Here is a 17,913-nt window from a genome sequence, read left to right as displayed (position 1 = left end):
CATAATTTTCCTGTTAAACCAGTTTTCCGATCACAATTATCTTTAAATCTAGTTAACAATCAGGAGCAATTTATCAATGAGACCAACTGTTGTTACCTAAATTACTCTCACTATTTATTGAGCAATTAAATTCCCTTTCGTATTGAATTACCTTAAGTTGTTTTCGTTGTTCAATTGATCTTAACCTAATCATGATTGAATATGATTCCAATCAACAATCAAAAACTATTCCAGCAAAGATTGACCTTTAATTGTAAAAATAAAATTGACAAATCAGTAAATGTCACATGAGAAAAGACAATTAATTTTGATTAACTTTTGGTAAATTAATCAATCATTTTCATAGAGAGTTGATTATCTTTACTGATTAAAACGCCGAAAATCCCACAAATGACATCTAATCAAGGAAATAAAAGTTACATAAAATTGTAGCAATTAAAGGTAATCAAAAATATGAGAGATCACATAGAAATGAGAACCTCTTAGACAATTAGTATAACAATTAACCTTAAAATGAACCGAAATTAAACCTTGTTAAGATCATTAACTTCACTCTTATTGAGGTAAAATTCAAATTCGAGTGAAATGTTCAATCAAATCACGACGATTGTGATTTCACCAAGTGATCGTAAAAACGACAACTAATACTCAACTGAGCTTCGTAATGATTAGTAAATAGTTGATACAAACAACCAATCAACTAAACAACAATCAGATGAGGCTTAATTGAGATCAATCGGTGTGGAATCGTGTTTGCGTCACCATTCATGTAACACAGTTAGGAATTAACTGATACACCAGAATCATCTTTCTTTTTTCTTTCCATTATTTACCTCATCATCTTCATCATCTTCATCCTCATCTTCATCTTCATCATCTTGTCAAACCTGTTTAGTTACAATAATAAACAACCCAAATCAAAGTCTCGACAACATTTCACTTACTATTATTGTAACTTTTTGATATTTTTAAACATAATCAACATTTTGTTTTGTATTTTTGTTATTCCACCACCATTGCCATCGCCATCGCCATCTTGCCAATCAACAATTAATTTCAACAATTGGTTAAATTGTTAATTCTCTTGATTGTGATTCTCTTCAATTTTTTTTCCAATATTTTCCATTTATATTTCAAATCGATTGTTTCTCAAAATTTCATGTTCGGATTGACGTTTGCAACGTAACCCTTTTCGTGTCTTTATTGTTCACTCACCTGAGCCAATATACGGATTATTAAATTATGGTAATTTCCTTATTATCCTGTTAATCTATTTGATTTAATTCATTTTAATCCAATAATATGGTTAATCTTGTGTTCAGTTAAAAGGCGTCACCCCAATTCCCATGTGTTAACATTGCAACTCTTTGTGCCTTCAAGTGATCAACTCAAGTGTTGAGATGTTTGTTTATCGGATTTAAAGTTGATTCTTTCCTTTCATTAATTGCTCACATTTTAGCCCAACAATTCAACAATTAATTTCAACTGTGTTACAATTTATTTCCAATAATCAATTAACTTTCACTAACTGTTTACATCTAAACGTATTGAGATTACTGTTATTCTGTGACGATCTCAGTTAATAACTCAACTGATTAACCAGTTAATCAGCTGAGACTTTGGGTTTATCATCAATCGTTTAATTTTTATTGTCTTTCTAAAGGTAAACTGTTTTCGGATGAACGATTATCATTTGATTGACTATTTAGACTACTCAGTTGATTTAATCAAATCTGGTTAATGAATATAATTCAACAATTGTATAAATAACGATCAAGTTTATGTCTCCTCTTTTCCCGTCTTTTAACCCAAATACAAGTAAACTATCAAATCGTTGCTCATTTCTGTTGATTATCATTAATTGTTTCCATTTTAATTAACCTTTTCCATCCAGAAACAATTAGCCCTTAATTTGTTTAGAAATAGTAATGATGATTTCCAATCAATTTCAACCCATTGTTTTTATCTATCAAGATAATCACATGTTTCCCTCAATGTTTACAATCACAATCAACTAATTAAATCTCTTGTATAATCTTAATCATCTAATGTTAATCCAACACAATTACTGTTGATTGGTAACTCTTTTTTTTCACTCTAATTGCAAACTAACACTCGTTAGACTTGATAATCTTATTTGGTTAAAGTGAAAACCTGTTAATTGTTAATATATAAAACTAATTTGATTCTTAATTTTTTCCAGCTCTAAATTTAGCCGATCATTAGTTACCATCGTTACATCAATTTATCCCTACAATTTGGTTCATCTTTATCATCGGCTCACCATTTAATCAGCTATTTAGATCATCATGTCCGCCGTTTTATCAAAATTACGGGAATTCAGTGACACTCACGCGATTCCTCATCATCAATTCACTCGAGTCGCTTCTGGATTAGTGTTCGCTTTGTATTTTTACAAATTCGGTACTCCAGTGGTCGTTAAGATAATCTCGTCGTGTCAGGATAAGGCCACTTCGATCCAGGAAAAGATCACCGGACTCGATAGTTTCAATGATAAAGGAGAGCCCGTTAAAGATCAAGATTTACTTAATTCAATTAGCACTCGATCGGCCAGTAAATCAAATTGCAATTCATCTAAGCCCACAGAGGATTATACTAATTTTGGCATTCGCGATGGTACAATTATGGACTTTGTTATCGACACAATTGTTAAAAGTTTAAGACAGTTTCAAACTCTAACTGGATTTAATGTTACATTTATCATACAATTAGTTAAATTAATTCGTATCATGGTTCCCGGTATAAGAACCGTTGAAGTGGCCTTACTTTTACTTCACACAATGTCTCTGGTCTCCCGAACCTTTTGTCTATTTTTGTGGCCAATTTGGAAGGTCAAGTGGTCAAGTACATCGTTCGTCGGGATGTTGTCAATTTCGCATCAATGTTGACCAAATGGCTTTTAATCGCTGTCCCCGCGACATTTATCAATAGTTCAATTCGTTTTCTGGAAAATCAACTTGCTCTCGCTTTTCGTACTCGTTTAGTTCGTTATGGTTATGAATTGTACTTTAAGAATCAAACATATTACGCTGTCTCTAATTTGGATGGTCGACTCGAAAATCCAGATCACTGTTTAACCGACGATATAATTAGTTTCAGTCAACATTGTGCTCACCTTTACTCGAGTGTCACCAAACCGTTACTTGACCTATTCCTGATAACTTATACTCTGCTTAAAATGTCACGACAAATGGGCTCATATGGTCGATATGGAGGTTATGGTCAGTTAATGAATGCAGTGGCCATCATATCAACCCACGGAATATTAAGGTGGATCTCACCTAAATTTGGGTCTCTTGTGTCGGAGGAAGCCCGGAGAAAAGGTTTCCTCCGTTCGGTCCATGCAAGAGTGATTTCCAATGCCGAAGAGATCGCTTTTTATGGTGGACATCAGATCGAGCTGAATGTTGTCCAAAGAGCTTACAAAGCTTTAGCCCAGCAAATGAATGTGATATATAATCAAAGACTTTGGTACATTATGTTTGAACAATTTTTGATGAAATACGTTTGGAGTGCCCTTGGAATGGTCAACATTGCGATACCTGTGATGACCGGAAAGGGAAGCTCATATAGTCAAGAGAATGGTGTTCAATCAACCTCAGAGAGCACAAGTTATGATATTCAAGAGGATATTAGTGAGAGAACCCAATATATGACCACAGCGAAAAATATTCTAATCGCCGGCGGTGATGCCGCTGAAAGATTAATGTCTTCATATAAAGAAGTAAGTTCAACTCTCTCTCTCTCTTTTCTAATTATACATTCTAAATGAATTTTTCCCATTCAGCTAATTGAGTTAACTGGATATACCAAACGTGTGGCCAGAATGTTTACCGTTTTCGAAGAGGTCAGTCAGGGGAAGTATAAAAAGGCCGGAACTGAATCGTCAAAGAGACGAGGGGCTCTTCCTCCGGACGTTTGTTTCACCGCCGAGGGAATTTTAGCTCAAAAAGGACAAGTGATCGTTGTCGAAGATTTTATCGAACTCGTTGATGTACCTGTCATCACTCCGAATTACGATGTTATTGTTCCCAAATTGTCATTCAAGGTAAAGTTAATTACAACAATCAACGTTATTCGTCAATACACTTCAATGTTACAACTAATTGTTATCTCTCACTCTCTCTCTCAATGAGTTTGTTATTCTCATTAATAGATAACAATCAATTTGAGTACATTTTACGGTCATGATCATAAATAGTAATTGTTATCAATTGATTTCTTAATTGTTATTAGATGACTCGAGATATGCATCTATTGATTACTGGACCAAATGGATGTGGTAAAAGTTCATTATTCCGTATACTTGCCGGTCTTTGGCCAATATTTGGTGGTAAATTGTATCGACCCTCGACCAAGGAAATGTTTTATATTCCTCAGCGTCCATACATGTCACTTGGTACTCTTCGTGATCAGGTCATTTATCCCGATTGCGCTCAAGAAATGTTACAAAAAGGGATCACTGATTTAGATTTAGAAAAGATTTTAAATCAAGTTCATCTCGATTACTTAATACGAAAAGATGAAGGTTGGGATCGAAGAGCAGATTGGAAAGATACTCTATCTGGTGGGGAGAAACAACGAATCGGAGTCGCAAGATTATTTTATCACAGGTAAAGTGAAAATTTGAACAATCAGTTAATTGTGCCGATAGAAAATCAATTTAAATCAAGAAAGCGCTCGAAAAACGAGTGTAAATGTTTGTTGAGAAAGATTTGATTCTTTGTATCGATTGACAAGGAGAGAGGAAAAAAAGATCACAATCAGTTAATCAGAATTGATTAATCATTATTGACACATTGTAATCGGAATTTCTGAGAGATTGATTGTAACGTTTAGTTCAAATGATTAATTCTAATTGTTTTCTCTACAATTAAATTAGTTTTCAAAAAGTTAATTTCATTTTCCTCTTTACAATTTGATAATCTTCACTTACCCTGCAATCAACTACTCCAACTTAATTACTTTTAAATTGTTAGCCCTTGTATCCAAATGTTGCCTGATTTTTTCCCGGTTCACTTAATTATAGTTACAACAATCAAAATGAAGGTTAAATTATTTGATAGTAAAAATTAATTTGACATTTTTTTGGTCAATTTTGATTTATTAACTAACAGTTTTGTCGTAGGGAAACAAAAACCATTAAAATCCTTTGTATTGATCGTAACAATTAACGAGTTGTGTGTGTTAATTGTGATACTTTGTAGTTTCTCAATTACTGGTACAATTGTTTTTCCCTACAACAATTAGTGTTTAAATCATTAAGATTTTACTCAAGTTCAGTTAATCACTTCTTTTTTTTCACAACAATCATGATTGTTTTGATCACTCAACCAAGATGAAGTTTCGCAAATCAATTGATTGTCAGGAACAATTTAATCAAAACCAGTTATTCAGTACTTTTCAAGTGTCTTATCCGATGATTATCATTAATCAGGAAATAACAATTAAAGCAAATCAAATGTTAACCTTTTTCTCAATCTAGAAATCAACGATCTCTGTGATTGACTGATTGTTAACAAATTGGAAACTTTTTCAGTCTCTTTCAAGCTAATTAATTGAGCTACTGATCAGTTTAAATCATTATTCACCATCGTAAACAATTTAACTTGATCAGTCATTTTTAACAGTTCATTGATTATATACTTGATTCACCCAATCTTGAACTAATTAAACATTTTTTACAATCAATTGTTACGTGATGATTAATATTTTTTATGAAATTAGCCTTAATTTGAAGGGATAATAGCAATTAATTAAAGTCACTTTTTCATTGATACTAATCAACAAGTTGGCAAAACTATTCAACCCAATGATCAACCTAATTGACTCACCTTTGTATATACGTAATTTAAATTGATTGTTGATCAACAAGATGAAACAATGTAGAAGTTTTAACAACAATTAACTAATCACTTTTCAATTTTCTTTTACAGACCCAAATTTGCTCTGTTAGACGAATGTACCAGCGCTGTTTCCATTGACGTCGAAAGTAAAATGTACCAATTAACTAAAGATTACGGAATTAATTTAATCACAATTACCCATCGACCTTCACTCTGGAAATTTCATACTCATCTATTGCAATTTGACGGACTTGGTGGATGGCGATTAGAACCATTGGACACCAATACTCGATTGTCTTTACGAGATGAGAAACAAAAGCTCGAAGAGCAACTGGACGGTGTCCCTAAAATTCAACGGCGATTAGTTGAACTTTGCTCGATTCTTGGTGAAAATTCTGATGTTCTAACTCGAGATAAAAGTACCACTTCAGGTTCAACCGATGAGGAGGGAAGATCTGAATCACCTAAATCCGATGAGATGAACGATCTATCTGATTTTCAATCACAGAATGAAAGTGATTGAATTGATGAACGAAACTTGATTAGAATCAAGATCAATGAGAAGACAATTAAAGTTCGAGGTGAACATGTTAATCTTTGCTTGGATAAAATTGAAGCTCATTACCAAAAAATGATCACAAAAGATTTGGACTCTAATTAATCCGATTGATGTTGCAATGATTGTTGTCACCAAAACAATTAGCAACAATTAACCAGCAATTACTGTGATACAAGAAAAATAGGATTTTACTTTTTCTCAACTTATACTTTCCAATTATATAATCAGTAGATCAACAATTAAGCAACTTGATGAGATCCGAAAAATTTAAATCAACAATTTTTTTCCATGTTGATATATTCTGATTGTGATTGATTGTAACAATTTATTTTCTCCAGATTCTTTTTTTTTAATTTTAAATCAAACAAACAATTTAAAATCATCAATTGTTTTTATATATAAATATGAAACAACCAAATGACCTAATCCTTTCAAGATAATCCCAATTTTATATTATATTTCCTACCTCTTTGTAATTAAAATCAAATTAAACAATTTTCGCGGTAAAAATGACCAAAAATTATGTAATCAACTGATTGTAGAGTAGTAATTAAATCAACATCAAGAGTAAACTTGATCATTGGCTATTGATTATTAGTCATCTCAATGATGATTAACCAATGATTTGAAAGGGTAACAATTGAGCAATTTACTAAGGTTAATCAAATTGTAACTATTTGTCTGTAGTAATAATTGATTGTCTGTTTGATTTGTTTGATAATCAACTTAATTGTTATGGATTTAGTGAAAAGGAAAATTAAATCAGAGTCTGATGGTGAAACAATTAAGCGGAAAAGTGAATCTAAATTTTTGAGTGAACCAAAAGTTTCAAAGGTGAAAAGTGAAAATAATTTGATTGACAAATGTCCAGCTACTAAAGTGACCAACCAAAGGTCAAATGTATTCAATTTGTTTGCTCCGTCATTTCTTGAAGGTGGCCTGCCGACAATGGTGCCAATACCCACCAATGTGCCAATGTACCCAAGTTATCAGGCACTTTCATGGATGCAGAAAAAGTTACCTGAGAATCGGCAAGTTGATTATTATGATCAACTATTAGGGATCATCGAGGAGATTGGGAAAGACCTGCGTCCAATACTGACCGGTAATCGATTTGCGGTTGAACGGATTAAACGGTGTATTATACAGGGTAGATTGTTAATCAGTCAAATAATTTGTGACATGATTGAGAAAAGTCGTAAAGAGGAATATGATGAAATCCATGAGAAAATGGTAAATGACCGATCAGGAATTGAAACTGGACCAAAGAATCAAAGTAAACTGACCAGTTCAACATGCACACAATCATGTTGTCAAAATGTCCAGAATCAAAATCAGAAGCCATTGAATAAATTATCTAATCAAATGATTACAGTTAATCCAGAAAATTCAGCCTTCAGCCCATTAACAATCAAATGTCCAGATTATCCAGAGATCCGTTTAAATAAACTGACCGGTAAACCGACGATAGTTAAACCAGGACAATTTAATCAACCAAATCTCGTGCCGATGTGGAATCAAAATGAACGATTATTGATCAAAGCACCGAAATATCATCAACAAATCGGCAATGCTGGTCATCGGAATGGTCAAAGTTTCCAGGTAAAATTGACCTATGAACGATAATGAATCAATATTGATCATCTAAAGTCCTCTTCCAATAAAGATAAATAATCCATCCGGATATGATACTTTAAATGGATCTTGAATAATACGGATGCCCAATAGGTTTTAAGAAGATGAGGATGAAGATGAGGATAAAATAATCTTTAAGTAACAATATTATTTGAATGTTATCATATTACTAATAACAATGGTAACAAATGATGATAATGATGATGATGGATTTTCAATTGTGATGATAACCTTTCTCATTGGAAATCACCAAAGCCAATTGTGTTATCATGAACATTAAGACATAATCCCCATGAAAACAAAAGGCATAAACATTATTATGCTTTCAGATACTTAGAGTTTATCCCATTTATCCTTATTCTAAATCAATTTGATTCTGTTTTACCTTTTAAATTGTTTCCTCATCTTCATCTTCATCTTATCCATTCACTCAATTACCGATTGATAATCATCTTATTTACAATTTACTTTTTCTTTCGAAAAATAATCGTAAAAATCCAACGAATATCTCCAATATCCCAATCCCAGGCCTTTAAGGTTATCAAATTTTCTGGACATTGAATTCAAATTTGATGGAAATTTTTCTCGTAATTGTGAATTGTTTTCACTTAATCATTAGCATCATTATCCGTTATTCTTTCAGCGTTTCTTGTTGCTTTTGTTTCATTTTCCAATTGATTAACTGAGTAGATTGTTATGATTTAAGGAAACAAAATTGATTCTTGGTAGTTAATCTTAAAAATAAACTCCATTAGCTTAGGTTGATTTAATTTCGTTATCCAATTAATAGTCATAATATATTTGAATTGATTATCATCTTTATCCTCTCACCCTGATTATTATAATCTATTCAATGTCAATAATCAAACTATTTATTCATTTCTTAATCATCATCATCATCATCATCATCATCTCTCTCTCTCTCTCTCTCTCTCTCTCTCTCTCTCTCTCTCTCTTGTATCTTTATAATTGTTGGACATTAGTGACCATTGAGTAGTGGTCATTGAAAAAGTTCACCAAGAGGAAATAGTTGAAATTAACAAAGGCAAAAAATTGTTGACCCAAATGGGACTTGACCAGAATACATATTGTTAGTGGTCACTCTGCCTCTTGTCGGTTACTTAGAGGACCCTAGAAGATAAAACTGACCCTTAATTGGTGAACTTTTTTGTTGTTGTTGTTGTGGTCAAGCAAAAAGGTTTCAAGATTTAGAGTAAATAACAGAGGTAATTATTTCCCATTGTTGACTCATTATTTGATTAAACCCTTTTGTTAACAGAATCAGTGATCAAACAAACACCATAATATAATGATACTAATGTAATCATTAATTAGAATCAAATTACTTTTAATCAACACATGATTCCAATGAACGAGCAATAATGTATGTTGAAATCTATTTTCTAAATCCACTTGAATCAAAATTCTAATGCAAACAATTAATCATCAGTTGGAAATATATTTTCCCAAAACTATTGTCGATTTCAATGAAAACTTTCTAATTGTTTCTCTCATTTGGTTACAATTAAAAGCCTCGAAGCTAAAATCACATCGACGAGAATTGTAACAGTTTAGTGTTAATTGAGATTATCTGTTAACCATTCGTTCAGAAAATCAGATTAACTCTAATAGGAAATGAATGGTTACCAAATTGAAATGGTTCCTCGACTCACCCATCGAATGCTAAGTATTCAAAACACAATCGAAAACAATTTACCTTTTCTAATGGTAATGAGCTTTTAAAAGATTATCTTTGAAGAGAGAGAAGTAAAAAAATATATTCGAATTTACTTTTTTTTCTTCTTCGACAACAAAACAAAAGTGTGTTAATTTGTTTGAGTTTTTCATCCGCATCCTCATCGTCTTATTGAAATAAGGCTGTTGAAAGATGATGATGATGAGGGATGAGGATGCTAAGAGCATTTGTTTGTTTGTTTTTTTCTCAATGTGTCGAAGATGCAAAAAGGGAGTCACTCCCCATTCACTCCCAGTGATAACAAATATCCTTTTCTATTTTCTTATGACTTCTAACCCTAAGCTCATTTTTGTCTATTGATGTTAAAAGGCCACTTTAAATATCATCCTCATCCTCATCCTCATCCTCATCATCTTCATCTTCATCAATATTATGATGCGCAGCCAATCAAAAATTCATTGGCTTCTCTATTCTCAACCAATGTTATCCTTTCCTGGCTTAAATCTAATTCAACAATCATCGATGCCCATTCACTTTGATCATTCACCTCGAACTATTATCGCTTTGGACAAAACTTTTTTCTCTTGATATTTTTTCGAATTTTGATTGATCATCTTTTTTTCTTCTAATTGATTATGAATATTTATAGTGATCCTCGATTTCTTGGTCCGTTAATTGGTTCTAATTTTCATCATTTACTTGGACATGCGAATGGAGCTACTTTTGCTTACGGATCGAGAAACTTTTGGCCTTTTCCAACTTCTACTACTCAACATCACGATTCTCAATTGGTCTCATCGTTTATCAATCAAGATCGAAGTCTTTTCGATTTTCATCCTAGAAATCAAGGTGAGTTCTAATCAATTTCTTAGATTGTTATGAGAATTAATTTTTTCACCAAAATCGGAAATGAATGTTCATCTAATTTGAGTGGAAATTTTATCTATCGAATTTAAATTGATGATTTTCTTCTCAACTTTTGATTACTGTTTAATTGGAAATTAGGTTTAACATTGGATAAATTGTCAGATAATTGTGACCAATCAAATCGACAACAACGAAGGAGTCGAACTGCTTTTTCCCATCATCAACTTCAAGTATTGGAAGCGACTTTCAGTAAAGTTCAATATCCGGATTTAACTGCTCGTGAACAATTATCGATGTTAATTCAGTTACCTGAATCTCGAATTCAAGTTTGGTTCAAAAATCGACGAGCAAAACACCGGAAATCAATGAAAAATCGAATAATATTAACCAACAACAATCTAAATCACGATAATCAAAACAGTTCAAATGATGTTCATAGTGTTTCCGTTAATCCATCAAATCCAATAAGATCTAATTCATTGATATCGACAACAATATCACCTTCATCATCAGTAACAAAACCCCCAACAACAACAACAACAACAATTAACTTATCACCATTAAGAGATGATCATTTTCTTAGTAAAAAGTCATTTTAATTGTTACAAAATTAACTAATCATTCACCGATTGTAATCAAACTCATTGTCTCAAGTTGTAAGTTAATTTTAATGTATTATATCAGAACATATCAATAACAATAAACCACCTTTTGATTATCTAATTAAACTCATCATGTCGATTGAAGATTCTAACTGATTAACTAATTGTGCAACTTTTTTCGAGAATAATAAGTTTCGGCAACAACAGATGGAGCTTCGATTTGTTATTCTAAATTTAATTTTATTCATTTTCGGATCAAGTTTCGGTTTATCATTAATGAGGTTTAATTCAATTGTCTTTAGATTGTCCTCTTAATTTGACTATTCGTAAATTGTTGATTCTTCATTTGGTTGGAAACTAGTGATTGTGATTAACTGTTGTTCATGTAAACCCTTCATTCACCTTTGGGTTTTGACTTGTGATGTGTTTTTGGTTAACTGGACCTTAGAAATTGGTAAGTGTTTCTATTAATACAATAGTTTTAATTGATTGTTAGATTGTTACATTATTTTAATTTGGATTATCCTAATGGTCTATATTTTATTAGATCAAGTTATCTAATCATTCGGGTTAATCACATAAATCGAGATTAGATTAACAGATAGAATAGAATAGAAAATAAGCTTCATGTCATTAACCTTTTTGCTCTTTGTTCTATTCTCCCAGAATAAGCGCCATGTTATTTTTGTCTCATTGTCTTTAGATTTGATTTTCCATTATCACTATTACAATTCCAATTGGTTTTGATTGTTATTCTAAATGATAGACTATATTGTTAGATAACAAGAAGAAAACTCTTGAATTCATTAATCGAACTGAAAATTGCTTCCTTTACTTGTGATGGTCACTTTTGCATCTTTTAGCAAAATTAACCTCCCATTTAATGATCAGAACATTTGATTCAATCAAATGATTGAATGACCAATTCTCCACGAGAAATGACCAGAAAAAAAGATTGAAAGAGAAACAAAAAAAATTCATTCACCGAGTTGAAACAGAAAACATTTCATCCGATTAGTCTAAGAATAACCATGAAGCTTTTTCAGGGAATAATTTGAAAAGAACGATCATCCAACTTCGTACTTGTCAATCTACCGATTAATCAGTTGATTATCGTCAATTAGATTTGATACTTTCTCTGGATTAACTAATTGCTTAAGCAAATGGCTTCAAGGAAGGCGCCTTATAAGCTTCAATAATCCAACACTAAGTGAGGTTGCGTTAACTGAATGGAGACCAGTGAGAAACCAGAAAAACAGTTTTGTTTTATGTTCTAATTTCTTTGTTTTTTTGTTCTGTTCTTTCATCATTATCATTACTGTTTATCGTTAATTTGTGATTCCATTATAATTGAAAATTGTTTTTCTTTTTCTCTTTTCAGTTTTTCTTCTCTTTAACTGCAAACGTTCCATTTGAATCATGGCTGAAGCCCATCAAGCTGTGGCTTTCAGTTTCCAAATTACCCATGAAGGTGTTCACATTAACTATGACACTGAGATTCTTAATATTGTTTGGACCAGTGGTGTACGATCTTACCGGAAGCGATTCACACGTTCACTGGTATGTGGTCAAATTAATTAGCCTAATTCATTAAATCTTAAAGATACTCTTTGCTTTCTGCTTATAATAATTAACTATGATAACTTTGTCTGTCATATGTTAACCATATAAACAGAAAATGTGTATGTATGTAGGTCTTTAAGCCATTCAATGTTCTGTCAATTAGAGTTCGTATGATAATTAATGGTTTTTATTAATATTTTCAAAGTTCTCTTGGTTAATTTATATAATCACTAATCAGCTATTTCCTTGTGTGTTTGTATCTGTGAAAACTGCAGATGATATAGATAAATGTTTCCATGTTATCATCATCAATCCATCAAGTTGTTCAAATAACACCATTAACTGAAGCCACTTATTGTTAACTTTTACTCACCTTTGATCCAATTTCTTGTTTTCTTTTTATCTTCCTAATCTTTTAACTTTCTCTTTTTCTTTTTTTTTATCAGAATAATATTAAAAATGGTGTCTTTCCATCGTCGCTTGAATTTCTAGCTGCTATTCTCGTACTGGTAACAGCATGTCACTCGCTGTTGCAGATCGATCCAAGTTTCGGTTTCATCAATTTCGCCAGCTCTCATTTTCCTATTACGTAAATACGAGTCTTTATTTTCTTCTCTATTCTTTTTTTTCATTTTGCTCCATTTTATCTGTCAATCTAATCTTTAATTTCTTCTTCTTCTTCTTCTTAAAGGTCACTTGTGACAGTTTTAAATTTACCTGATAATGGTCGTAGTTTATTGGCCTGTTTTGTTTATGGTGTTGCTGTTTGGGTCGCCAAAGCCATGATTATGAAGTATACATTAAAATGTTTACTAATTTACAAAGGATGGATGTATGAATCTCATGGATCAGGTAAATTATTTCTCTTGTTATTATTAATTACTTTCCATTTTTTATTAACTGCTATTTCACTTTCTCCCCTTAGGTCCATCTCTTTCTTCTAGTATATGGGTTTTCCTAATGAAAATGTTGACCATTAAAAGGCCACTATTATATTCCTACCAAGGAGCATTACCAAGGTTACCTTTACCCTCTGTGGGCGAAACAATTGACCGATACCTTAGATCTATTCAAGCTTTGTGTGATGACGATGAGGATTACCAAAGAAAAACTAAATTAGCTTATGAATTTCGTGATGGTATTGCCAGAAAATTACAGAAATATCTTATTTTCAAGTCATGGTGGGCAAGTAATTATGTAAGTAATTATTACTAGAAACTTGTGTTACTGTTTTTCTATTTTGTGATGATTTTTCATTCTATTCTCTTTTACTTTCTCTCTTAAAGGTATCTGATTGGTGGGAAGAATATGTTTACCTTCGAAGCCGATCACCCCTCATGATTAATTCAAATTTCTATGGAATTGATACTCTATTTGAGACTCCAACGTCCAGTCAAACATCACGAGCTGCAAATCTTGTTTACTCTTGTCTTATTTTCCGCAGGCTTATTGATCGTCAAGAATTGAAACCAATTATGCTTCAAGGTTTAGTTCCTCTTTGCTCATGGCAATATGAAAGACTATTCAATACAACTCGTCTCCCTGGTATTGAAACTGATAAATTGGTTCATTATTCAGACTCTCAGCACATCGTTGTTCTGAGTAAGGGTAAATATTACAAAGTTAATATCTATTTTAAAGGACGTCTTCTTTTACCTCGGGAGATTGAATCTATTCTTGATAAGATTGTTGCCGATGATAGTCCAGCCTTAAGAGGTGAAGAGCATCTTAGTGTTGTCACTGCTGTTGACCGAGTTTCCTGGTCACAGACAAGAGACAAATTTTTTTCAAGAGGAATCAACAAATCGTCACTTGATGCTATTGAAAAATCTGCTTTTGTGTTAATATTGGATGATGTTGACTTTGAATTTGACGAAAAGGATCCAACCAAATTGGACAGTTATGGTCAAACTTTACTGCATGGTCGTGGCTACGATAGATGGTATGATAAATCATTTGATTTAATTGTTGGTCGAAATGGTCGAGCTGGTTTCAATGCTGAACACTCTTGGGCTGATGCTCCCATAATGGCTCATCTTTGGGAATTTATCTTAGCTTATGATCACGCTAATCTGGGTATGTACAGTTTGTAATTTTCTCATTAACAGATCTAACAATTATTTCATGATTATCAATCATTAATGATGACAATTATGTGACTATTTCAGGCTACGATGAAAGTGGTCGTTGTAAAGTCGGTAATGGTTTTCAGCCTCCAGCAGGTACTCGATTAAAATGGGAATTTCCTTTAGAACTGTGCCAAACAATTGATAAATATGTTATCACAGGTAAATAATTTAGCTAATTATTCAAATGGAATTGAAATTTATTTAATTGCTTTTTTTTTCTTCTCCCTGAACAATATAATCTTTCACAGCTCAAAAGTTGGTTGTTGATGTTGATTTGAAATTGATTATGTTCCAAGAATACGGTAAAGGCTTCATGAAGAAAAACAGAGTCTCACCTGATGCTTACATTCAAATGGCATTGCAATTAGCTTATTTCAGGGTATGTTCTTTATTCTGAATCGGAAAATTTTCCACCTCATGAAAATTTCTCCTTTTCCCGTTATCCAAAATAATCTTAATGGTTTCCTTTTTCATCATTTCTAACAGGATTCAGGTAAATTCTCACTCACCTATGAAGCTTCAATGACCAGATTATTCCGTGAGGGTAGAACCGAAACAGTTCGACCAGTAACAATTGAATCTGCGGCATGGGTCAGATCGATGAATGACCAAACCAAAACGAAAGAGGATCGAATCGCTTTGCTTAAACATGCATGTCAAAGACATCAAATTGGTTATCAAAATGCTATGTGTGGCAAAGGAATTGATAGACATCTATTTTGTTTATATGTTATTAGTAAATATTTGGAGATTGATTCACCTTTTCTCAAAGAGGTTAGTAAACAATTTAAGACAACAACAATCACATGAGAATAATAATCAAATGATTAAAACTCGTTAACTTGTTTATCTATTTCAGGTTTTATCTGAACCTTGGAAATTATCAACAAGTCAAACTCCTCATGGCCAAGCTGGTCTTCTCGATCTAAAGAAATATCCAAATCACATTTCAGCTGGAGGAGGTTTCGGTCCAGTGGCTGATGATGGTTACGGTGTCAGCTACATCATCGCTGGAGAAGATAAAATTTTCTTCCACATAAGCTCAAAGGAAAGTTCAACTGCCACAGATTCTCTGAGATTCGCCAAGAATATAATGCAATCTCTTCGAGATATGAGAGAACTTTTAACTAGATAAAAGTTGATCGCCATTTTGCAGGATTAAGTGAATTCTTCAATCGAATAAAATATTCAAATTGACCAATAACAAAGAAGATAAATGACCAAAATGGATAAATGAAAAAGTCCAACGAAAAAGCAACGTTAAACTGTATCGGATGTTCAACTTTACATTGTGATCAAATCATTTCGGAGACATTTTAGCTAATTAACTAATGTGAATAATTAATCTACAATTATTTATACAACAATCTACAAAGTATCAACACTAACTATCAATTAGTGCCTTTAATGGTTATCATGTGTGTCTTATCTGATACATTTCCAACACAAATGAACAAAAATGGTTACGTTAAACAGCAAACAATTACAACATCAACAATTAAGAATCATGACCTTCTTCCTGAATACATTTTCATCTACCGTTAATTATTGAATCAACATCCAATAATTTTTTAATCTAAACTGTGTTACGATTATAACAATCAATCAACACCATCACCAACCAATCAACAACATCAGCAAAAATTAATCAAAAACATAAAGGGCAACTACAATTCACCATTTGAAGATTTGATTTGATTTGATTTTGAATGTTGTGAATGATTAGAATACGATTATTTAATCAATGAGGACCAATTCACAGTTTTAATTGAAAGACTTGATTATCAAGTAACAGAAAATTTTCTCAAGATTCAGGTCAAAGTTTACTTTTCATGTTCACCTGGAAAAGTTGATTTGACAACAAACTGTTGTTTATGTTTATGTTTACCTGTTGATTATTTTTTTGTTTATTATTTAAGGTCAATCAGTTTCTGCTCTCATTTGTCCCTCTACCTTTAAGTTTTTTTATATATAAAAATTAAGTTGATGATATGAAAATAATGTTGATACTTGATTATGTTTGTGTGTAAAGTTATCAACCTAATAGACTTTGATTTAATTAGTTGCGATTGATTATCAATAATTGATTATTCAACAATAACATTCAGAAAGTAAACAAACTTGAACATCTTTTTAAAGGTGAAAAGTCAATACAACATGTAAATAACAAAGTACATATAAATAATTAACTAATTAACAATTTACCTCGAGCTTAATTGTGAGAGCCTTTCATGAGTTTATATTTTGTATTCATCACTTTTCATACTTAAAACAAAATATTTACCAAATTTATTATATAATGTATTCAATTAACTAATTGACAGAGTTTTTGATCATTGAAGAAATTAAAGTTTGATAAAAATTTAAACCAATCGATTTTTTTTTGTCTACAATCAACTGATTTACATTAATTGTCCTTCAAATTGTTGATGCTTGTGTCCCATCAAATTGGATAATTAACCTTGAGAATAGCCAACTAATTGTAATTAGTTGGAAAAGATAAATTTTTCTCAACAATTAACTGAACTTTTTGTTTTCTCCTAAAATTGAAAACTTAATTTCCTTCCAATCTTGATTAACTTTTATCAAAGTTGATTACATTTTAATTTGATTCCAATCCGAGATAATTGTGATACTGATAAGCTGGTTAATCGTTATGAATTTAAATTCCAACTGAATTAATCAAGATTATCCAAAATGATTTGTTTAATTAACTGAGTGTTTCCTCAAAACTTTTGACTTGATTTAATTTGATTTATTGAGAAACAAAAAATTGTTGATTGTGTTGATTTATGAAGATGGACAATTATGATTATCAACCTTGAACGAATTGTAAATTAACTAATCATAACCTTTGGAATTAATTTCGAGAGCAAAATCCCGAGACTTGTTGATTTACTTAAATCATCAACAATCAATTGAATAAGAATTTAATTTAATCTTTAAATTAATCACTATCAATTATCCTTAATTGTTGGATTAAATTAATAACGTT

At 31.8% G+C, this 17,913-nt stretch overlaps 3 protein-coding genes across 3 annotated transcripts; all 3 read left to right on the top strand.

The window, feature by feature from the left end:
- The first annotated feature begins 694 nt into the window (after positions 1-694).
- On the top strand, positions 695-6,998 carry LOC128397178 (ATP-binding cassette sub-family D member 2-like). Its single transcript, XM_053357864.1, is given in 6 exon segments — positions 695-1,245; positions 2,204-2,820; positions 2,823-3,745; positions 3,809-4,069; positions 4,258-4,634; positions 5,958-6,998. Coding segments are annotated over 5 exon segments (2,505 nt in total). The 5' UTR covers positions 695-1,245; positions 2,204-2,309; the 3' UTR covers positions 6,391-6,998.
- An 888-nt stretch (positions 6,999-7,886) lies between these two features.
- On the top strand, positions 7,887-11,378 carry LOC128397192 (homeobox protein OTX2-like). The gene is made up of 3 exons (XM_053357878.1): positions 7,887-8,028; positions 10,407-10,606; positions 10,763-11,378. The coding sequence occupies exons 1-3, from the start codon at positions 7,997-7,999 to the stop codon at positions 11,221-11,223; spliced, it is 693 nt and encodes a 230-aa protein (XP_053213853.1). The 5' UTR covers positions 7,887-7,996; the 3' UTR covers positions 11,224-11,378.
- Positions 11,379-11,502: 124 nt separating this feature from the next.
- On the top strand, positions 11,503-17,294 carry LOC128397179 (carnitine O-palmitoyltransferase 1, liver isoform-like). The gene is made up of 10 exons (XM_053357865.1): positions 11,503-11,680; positions 12,608-12,786; positions 13,236-13,378; positions 13,481-13,641; positions 13,715-13,986; positions 14,076-14,865; positions 14,958-15,077; positions 15,167-15,297; positions 15,405-15,692; positions 15,778-17,294. Exons 2-10 carry the CDS (start codon positions 12,646-12,648, stop codon positions 16,051-16,053), a joined length of 2,322 nt encoding a protein of 773 aa, XP_053213840.1. The 5' UTR covers positions 11,503-11,680; positions 12,608-12,645; the 3' UTR covers positions 16,054-17,294.
- Positions 17,295-17,913: the final 619 nt, after the last annotated feature.

This window comes from Panonychus citri, unplaced genomic scaffold, assembly GCF_014898815.1.
Source record: "Panonychus citri isolate SS breed McGregor unplaced genomic scaffold, ASM1489881v1 Contig00028, whole genome shotgun sequence".
In the NCBI taxonomy this organism is placed as follows: domain Eukaryota; kingdom Metazoa; phylum Arthropoda; class Arachnida; order Trombidiformes; family Tetranychidae; genus Panonychus; species Panonychus citri.
Note: the sequence above shows the minus strand (reverse complement) of the source record. Positions and strands in the feature narration are given on the sequence as shown.

What these genes read in the sequence shown, in the direction of transcription:
- LOC128397192 (XM_053357878.1), top strand. Translation starts at nt 7,997, where the DNA reads ATGCTGGTCATCGGAATGGTCAAAGTTTCCAG. An exon ending in GGAATGGTCAAAGTTTCCAG is followed by an intron (nt 8,029 to 10,406) that starts GTAAAATTGACC and finishes GAATATTTATAG; the next exon opens with TGATCCTCGATTTCTTGGTC. An exon ending in TTTTCATCCTAGAAATCAAG is followed by an intron (nt 10,607 to 10,762) that starts GTGAGTTCTAAT and finishes ATTGGAAATTAG; the next exon opens with GTTTAACATTGGATAAATTG.
- LOC128397179 (XM_053357865.1), top strand. Translation starts at nt 12,646, where the DNA reads ATGGCTGAAGCCCATCAAGCTGTGGCTTTCAGTTTCCAAATTACCCAT. An exon ending in GTATGAATCTCATGGATCAG is followed by an intron (nt 13,642 to 13,714) that starts GTAAATTATTTC and finishes TTCTCCCCTTAG; the next exon opens with GTCCATCTCTTTCTTCTAGT. An exon ending in TTATGATCACGCTAATCTGG is followed by an intron (nt 14,866 to 14,957) that starts GTATGTACAGTT and finishes TGACTATTTCAG; the next exon opens with GCTACGATGAAAGTGGTCGT.